The 7,656-nt window shown below is 48.4% G+C and overlaps 1 protein-coding gene across 1 annotated transcript; it reads left to right on the top strand.

Annotated features, from left to right (window-relative positions):
- Nucleotides 1-947: 947 nt before the first annotated feature.
- Nucleotides 948-3,922, top strand: LOC145340592 (paired immunoglobulin-like type 2 receptor alpha). The gene is made up of 3 exons (XM_080185060.1): nucleotides 948-1,079; nucleotides 2,393-2,761; nucleotides 3,550-3,922. Exons 1-3 carry the CDS (start codon nucleotides 1,034-1,036, stop codon nucleotides 3,798-3,800), a joined length of 666 nt encoding a protein of 221 aa, XP_080041186.1. The 5' UTR covers nucleotides 948-1,033; the 3' UTR covers nucleotides 3,801-3,922.
- Nucleotides 3,923-7,656: the final 3,734 nt, after the last annotated feature.

Here is a 7,656-nt window from a genome sequence, read left to right on the forward strand (position 1 = left end):
CATCCCCGTTGATGTAGACAGGGACATGTTCTCCACTACGCTTCCTGAAGTCGGTGACAATCTCCTTCGTTCTGTTGCCTGAATTTCACTCTTGGTGGGATGTGATCCATCTTTATCTCTGACCCAAATATTCCACAGAGCTTTGAGTCTTCACCCCAACCCCAAACTTCTCCAAATGTTGGGATGTGTTAAATGGTCATGGCTCTGCCTCTGTGTCACCCTTAGAGAGACAATCACCTCAAAGTGATCGCAACTTTCAATGAATGTGTTCATATTTAAACCTTCTCACTGTCTAAACATGTACAGGTGAGGGGGATTGGCCATGCTAAATTGCCCCTTAGTGTTCAAAGATGTGTAGGTTAGGTGGATTGGCCATGCTAAATTGCCTCTTAGTGTCCAATGATGTGTAGATTGGGAGGATTGGCGATGCTAACTTGCATCTTAGTGTCCAATGATGTGTAGATTGGGAGGATTGGCCATGCTAAATTGCCTCTTAGTGTCCAATGATGTGTAGATTGGGAGGATTGGCGATGCTAACTTGCATCTTAGTGTCCAATGATGTGTAGATTGGGAGGATTGGCCATGCTAAATTGCCTCTTAGTGTCCAATGATGTGTAGATTGGGAGGATTGGCCTTGCTAAATCATTGAACCCCCAGCAGGTTGTAGGGTTAACGTTCCTCCTCCTTATGCCCTGGGTTCAGACTCTTTGGCCTCGATTACCTCTACGTTAATCCCTGGCACCTCTCGGCCACTAAAGTCATGGTGGTCACACATTGACGCTTTAGATTTCAACATCTTTTCCTGTTACTGTGACTTGTTTGCTCTCGAGAGTTTATCTGTCGGGTGGGAGGACGTTGAGGGCCCCGGATCTGACAATGAGCGAGCGAGATAATTCGAGGAGGTGATTTCCTTACCGGAGGCAAAAGATCAGAGTTGAGAAACAGGAAACACAAAAGCAGAACCTCTGGGTGTTTCTCATTACCCAGTGACCAGCGACGTCTCCCCCAGAACCTCAGAGTGAAGGCAAGAACAATGATGGACTCTGCCCTTCGCCTGCTCCTCCTGTCCCTCTCCGTAGGTGAGTAAACCCGATCTCGGAACCTCTCTGCTGCTTCAGCGGCTCAGTGGCACAGTGATTCACTCTGCTGCCTCACAGAGCCAGGGACACAGGTTCGATTCCCGGCACCGATCACTGTGTGGAGATTGCAAATTCTCCCCATGTCAGCGTGGGTTTCTCCGGGAGCTCCAGTTTTCTCCCACAGTCCGAAAGGCAATTATGTACAGAATAACAGATACCCGCGAGTGAGTTACAGACTGGAATCTAATCGAGGGGTTCGGGATGGTTTATATATAGAATAACAGATACCCGGGAGTGAGTTACAGACTGGAATCTAATCGAGGGGTTCGGGGTGGTTTATATATAGAATAACAGATACCCGGGAGTGAGTTACAGACTGGAATCTAATCGAGGGGTTCGGGGTGGTTTATATATAGAATAACAGATACCCGGGAGTGAGTTACAGACTGGAATCTAATCGAGGGGTTCGGGGTGGTTTATATATAGAATAACAGATACCTGGGAGTGAGTTACAGACTGGAATCTAATCGAGGGGTTCGGGGTGGTTTATATATAGAATAACAGATACCTGGGAGCGAGTTACAGACTGGAATCTAATCGAGGGGTTCGGGGTGGTTTATATATAGAAGAACAGATATCCGGGAGTGAGTTACAGACTGGAATCTAATCGAGGGGTTCGGGGTGGTTTATATATAGAATAACAGATACCCGGGAGTGAGTTACAGACTGGAATCTAATCAAGGGGTTCGGGGTGGTTTATATATAGAAGAACAGATATCCGGGAGTGAGTTACAGACTGGAATCTAATCGAGGGGTTCGGGGTGGTTTATATATAGAATAACAGATATCCGGGAGTGAGTTACAGACTGGAATCTAATCGAGGGGTTCGGGGTGGTTTATATACAGAATAACAGATACCCGGGAGTGAGTTACAGACTGGAATCTAATCGAGGGGTTTGGGGTGGTTTATATACAGAATAACAGATACCCGGGAGTGAGTTACAGACTGGAATCTAATCGAGGGGTTCGGGGTGGTTTATATATAGAATAACAGATACCCGGGAGTGAGTTACAGACTGGAATCTAATCGAAGGGTTCGGGGTGGTTTATATATAGAATAACAGATACCCGGGAGTGAGTTACAGACTGGAATCTAATCGAGGGGTTCGGGGTGTGTAACTGAGCTGCGTGATTGCTTTGTGGGATACAGGTTTCCCTCTGTCACGGGGAGAAATCTGGGGCTGGTTTCCAATTGGATGAGGTTTATTTGGGTTTATAATTGATAACCATTTGGTGTTTTCCTTCCCCCTCAGCGATGATTCATGGAAATGGTTTCTCCGTGATCCAGACTCCCCGGGTGGAAGGTATGGAAGGGGGATCAGTCGATATTCCTTGTTCATTCACTTACCCAGAATCTCACCGCCCCAGAACGATTGGTATCTACTGGAGGAGGAATCAGTTTCACGGAGAATTTATATTCAACGTCTCAACGGGATTTGTTCACCCGGATTACCGAGGCCGGATTGAATTCCTGGGAAAGCCAGATACGGAAAAGACCGGAACCATCCGGATAAATCGTCTGAGGTGGAGCGATGCAAACTGGTATTTCTGTGGAGTGGAGACAACAGGAGATGTTCCCCAGAGGTGGCAAAGTATCCCTGGGACAACACTCACTGTGCGAGGTAAAAACCTATTCCAATTTCAGCGATTCCCTCTCTCTCCATTTGATAATCTCTGTTTTTAGTTTCCTGTTCAACCATATCTCATTTTAATTTGATTTATTATTCTCACATGTATTGGGATACAGTGAAAAGTATTGTTTCTGTGCACTATACAGACAAAAGCATACCGTTCATAGAGTACATTGAGAAGTGATCTCGTTGTGGAAAGCGATTTATACGTTGAAGTTCTTTCTCTCTTTCCAATCTCCTGCAGAACACAATCTGAGAACATGTGTTTTTTACAGAATTTATCTGGAAGTCAGTCTGATTCCATTTGTTCCACAGTTTATTCCCCTGAATTTCGACTGGATTTAGCAAAACCCAATATCTGAGGAAGGATTGCTAAATTACCCCTTAGTGTCCAAAGATGTGTAGGTTAGGTGGATTGGCCATGCTAAATTGCCCCTTAGTGTCCAAAGATGTTTGGGTTAGGTGGATTGGCCATGCTAAATTGTCCCTTAGTGTCCAAAGATGTTTGGGTTTGGTGGATTGGCCATGCTAAATTGCTGATTCATGTGGGGGACTGTCTGGGGTGAATGCATGGTGTTCCGGGGATTGGACCTGGGTGGGATTGTAGTTGGTGCAGACTCGATGGGCCGAGTGGTCTCCGTCTCTGACTCTCTGGTGCCGGAGCTTCCGTCTCCGAATCAGAGCACGGACCGTAGGAGGCCATTTATCCGGAGCGAGTGTTTCTGAGCAGCAGGTTGATGTCGGTGTGAAGGGAGTTAATTCTTGCTGATATTTCACAGGTTGGCAACCCCCACGCACAACCACCCAGTTAACAACCCCAGAGACTACAACCCCGTCCAGGAGGGACACAGAGCCACGCACACTGGAACCCAGTGTCATCCTCATCATCAGGTCCCTTCTCGCTCTGGGAATACTCGGCATTGCCTGGGGGATGGGAATCTACCTGATGAAAAAGGCGGAAGCTCCAGGTAACCCGCGTGCCCCAATCTCATCGGGATTTCCTTCTGATCCACGGGAGGTTTTGTGTTGAAGGTAACACAGGGTCCCGGGGATCAAACCCTGCCCAGCCCCCGCTGTACTGTCAGGGGCTCTCTGAGTCCCTTCCAGCCTTGGTCCCAACACGGACTCACGGGGCTGGATTCCCGGGATTGGGGGGGGATTCCCAGACTCTGGCCTTAAGACTTTGACCCAGTAAGAAGTCTCACAACGCCAGGTTAAAGTCCAACTGGGTTTATTTGGCAGGAAAGGCCACTCGCTTTCGGGGGTTTGACCCTTGGTCGGGTGAAGTGTGGACGGAGGGGAGGCTCAGGTCCCCTCCCAGTCCCCCCCCCACAGCCCGACTTGGAAATATATCAATGTTCCTTCACTGCAGTGGGGTGAAATTGTGGGACCCACACCGCACAGGAATGCAGAGGGTCCAAGAAACCATCTCACCCCCCCCCACCTTCTCAAGGCGAGGGGAGGGGGTGCAATTAGAGAGTGGGCAACAAGGCTTGGCCTTGCCAGCGATGCCCCCGTCCCGGGAGTGAGAGGAACGCGGATCGAGAGTCCGTCCCCCCGGACTGTCGGAATTCCCGGTCGTTTTCCCTGCTCTCCGTTCGTCGGCGGCGGATTTCCCGCTCTAAATCCGTGTCCTCGATTTCAGGTTCTCCCGCCCCGGGGTCGGGCGAAGAGACCCAAGGCGGGGCGTGTGGGTCGGACTGAAGTCCCGCCCCGTCTAGACGGAGCGGGGTCGGGGGGGGCGGGGGAGAGCTGCCGTATTTCCTGGTGGACTGCGCCGCACCGAACCTCAGGACCGCTCGCCTTCCCGCAACGGGGATACGTCCGCAACTGAGCATAGAATCCCGACAGTACAGAAGGAGGCCAGTCTGCTGTTTGGGGTCTTTGGAGAGAGGTCGCTCTTCTCTGTCTCTCTCTCTCCGGATTCAGAGGCTGGAATCCATGAGGGAATGGGTCTCTTCCTCTCAGATTCTGCTGTTGGGATCTTTCTCTGGAGCTTGCTGTATGAGGGTCAGTAGGCAGCTGTCTGTCTGGATCTCTGTCCAGAGGTGTTCAAATCGAGCATCCCCCTGACCATATCGGAGTTTGGTGCGAACATGTTCTGAGAAAAGGATTGATGTTGACGGACGCGTGTTGCTTACACTGGAACAACAGAGATAGCTAGCTGTTAAGGATTATACCATGCCATTTTTGAGTATTTCAATTGTTGAAAGCGATGCCAATACTTGTTGTAAAATGTGTTCTGAAATAAAGATTGCTTTAATAAAAGCTTCCAAGTGGCTTCTTTGAATCCTACCTCGAGGCAAACACCTTACGCTCACCCTCATGCCAAATTCAAAGGGAATAGTTAGGGTCGACACAAACTTCACCAAATTACCAAGCGTTTCCGATCAGGTCCCAAACAGGGTTCCCCAGAATCCAATTCAATTCAAAGAGGCAATTTAGCACGGCCAATCCACCCTAACCTGCACATCTTTGGACACTGAGGGGTAATTTAACGTGGCCAATCCACCTAACCCACACACCTTTGGAGTGTGGGAGGAAACCGGAGCACCCAGAGGAAGCCCATGCAGACACAGGGAGAATGTGCAAACTGTACCCAGACGGTGACCCAAGGCTGGAATCGAACCCGGTTCCCTGGCGCTGTGAGGCAGCCGTGCTAACCATGGTTTCAAACCATCGTGAACCTCCTTGATTTACAGTTGACATCACTTCATTAACCTTAATGTCTTTACAGGACAGAAGTGACTGTGCACCACATGGTGCTCAAGTCCCTAAGTGAACTGGTTTATTCCAGTTTTATATCATATACACACCTCCACAAATGGCCACAAGATGGCACTGTTACTCTTCTAATGTTCACATTCCTTCCGACTTGGATTGATTTCCTTTTTCGTTTATTAATAAATGCAACGTAATGACAGGTTCCCTGCTCCTGAATGTGAATTTCCTGCATTATTAGAAACCTCTGCCTGGCCCCGAAACGGTTCAAAACCGGCTTCAGACACAACTTGCTGTGATGTAACTCACACATCCCAGAAAGAGATGCCGGCTCAGAGACATGCTGAGTGTGTGACACATTTCCTAAGGCTTTGATTTGATTTATTATTGTCACGTGTATTGGGAATGCAGTGAAAAGTATTGTTTCTTGTGTGATGTACAGACAAAGCATACTGTTCATAGAGTACATAGGGGAGAAGGATTTGATTTATTATTGTCACATGTATTGGGATACAGTGAAAAGTATTGTTTCTTGCACGCTATACAGATAAAGCATACTGTTCACAGAGAAGGAAAGGAGAGGGTGCAGAATGTAGTGTTACAGTCATAGTGAGGGTGTAGAGAAAGATCAACTTAATGTGAGGTGGATCCATTCAAAAGTCTGACAGCAGCAGGGAAGAAGCTGTTCTTGAGTCGATCGGTACGTGACCTCAGACTTTTGTATCTTTTTCCCGATGGAAGAAGGTGGAAGAGAGAATGTCCGGGGTGTGTGGGGTCCTTGATTATGCCGGCTGCTTTTCCCCGAGGCAGCGGGAAGTGTAGACAGAGTCAATGGATGGGAGGCTGGTTTGTGCGATGGATTGGGCTACATTCATGACCCTTTGTAGTTCCTTGTGGTCTTGGGCAGAGCAGGAGCCCAGACCAAGCTGTGATACACCCAGAAAGAATGCTTTCTCTGGGGCATCTGTAAAAGTTGATGAGAGTTGTAACTGACATTTTGAACTTCCTTAACCTCCTGAGAAAGTAGAGGTGTCGGTGGGGGATTTCTGAACTATACTGTCAGCATCGCGGGGGGGGGGGGAACCAGGACAGGTTGTTGGTGATCTGGACACCTAGAAAGCTGAAGCTCTCGACCCTTTCCTCCCCATCCCCGTTGATGTAGACAGGGACATGTTCTCCACTACGCTTCCTGAAGTCGGTGACAATCTCCTTCGTTCTGTTGCCTGAATTTCACTCTTGGTGGGATGTGATCCATCTTTATCTCTGACCCAAATATTCCACAGAGCTTTGAGTCTTCACCCCAACCCCAAACTTCTCCAAATGTTGGGATGTGTTAAATGGTCATGGCTCTGCCTCTGTGTCACCCTTAGAGAGACAATCACCTCAAAGTGATCGCAACTTTCAATGAATGTGTTGATAGTTAAATGCTCCTCGTGCCCAAAGATGTGCAGGTTAGGTGGATTGGCCTTGCTAAATTGTCCCTTAGTGTCCAAAGATGTTGGGATTTGGTGGATTGGCCGTGCTAAATTGTCCCTTAGTGTCCAAAGATGTTGGGATTTGGTGGATTGGCCGTGCTAAATTGTCCCTTAGTGTCCAAAGATGTTGGGATTTGGTGGATTGGCCGTGCTAAATTGTCCCTTAGTGTCCAAAGATGTTGGGATTTGGTGGATTGGCCGTGCTAAATTGTCCCTTAGTGTCCAAAGATGTTGGGATTTGGTGGATTGGCCGTGCTAAATTGTCCCTTAGTGTCCAAAGATGTTGGGATTTGGTGGATTGGCCGTGCTAAATTGTCCCTTAGTGTCCAAAGATGTTGGGATTTGGTGGATTGGCCGTGCTAAATTGTCCCTTAGTGTCCAAAGATGTTGGGATTTGGTGGATTGGCCGTGCTAAATTGTCCCTTAGTGTCCAAAGATGTTGGGATTTGGTGGATTGGCCGTGCTAAATTGTCCCTTAGTGCCCAAAGATGTTGGGATTTGGTGGATTGGCCGTGCTAAATTGTCCCTTAGTGTCCAAAGATGTTGGGATTAGGTGGATTGGCCGTGCTAAATTGTCCCTTAGTGTCCAAAGATGTTGGGATTTGGTGGATTGGCCGTGCTAAATTGTCCCTTAGTGTCCAAAGATGTTGGGATTTGGTGGATTGGCCATGCTAAGTCACTGCCCCCCCC

The sequence above is a fragment of the Carcharhinus amblyrhynchos genome, unplaced genomic scaffold (assembly GCF_965287045.1).
Source record: "Carcharhinus amblyrhynchos unplaced genomic scaffold, sCarAmb.v2.hapA chromosome_1180, whole genome shotgun sequence".
NCBI classification, from domain to species: domain Eukaryota; kingdom Metazoa; phylum Chordata; class Chondrichthyes; order Carcharhiniformes; family Carcharhinidae; genus Carcharhinus; species Carcharhinus amblyrhynchos.

Bases quoted from the DNA above. Each gene is read 5' to 3' on its own strand.
- LOC145340592 (XM_080185060.1), top strand. From the start codon at position 1,034: ATGATGGACTCTGCCCTTCGCCTGCTCCTCCTGTCCCTCTCCGTAG. The intron at 1,080-2,392 runs GTGAGTAAACCC...CTTCCCCCTCAG, and splicing joins CCTCCTGTCCCTCTCCGTAG to CGATGATTCATGGAAATGGT. The intron at 2,762-3,549 runs GTAAAAACCTAT...GATATTTCACAG, and splicing joins GACAACACTCACTGTGCGAG to GTTGGCAACCCCCACGCACA.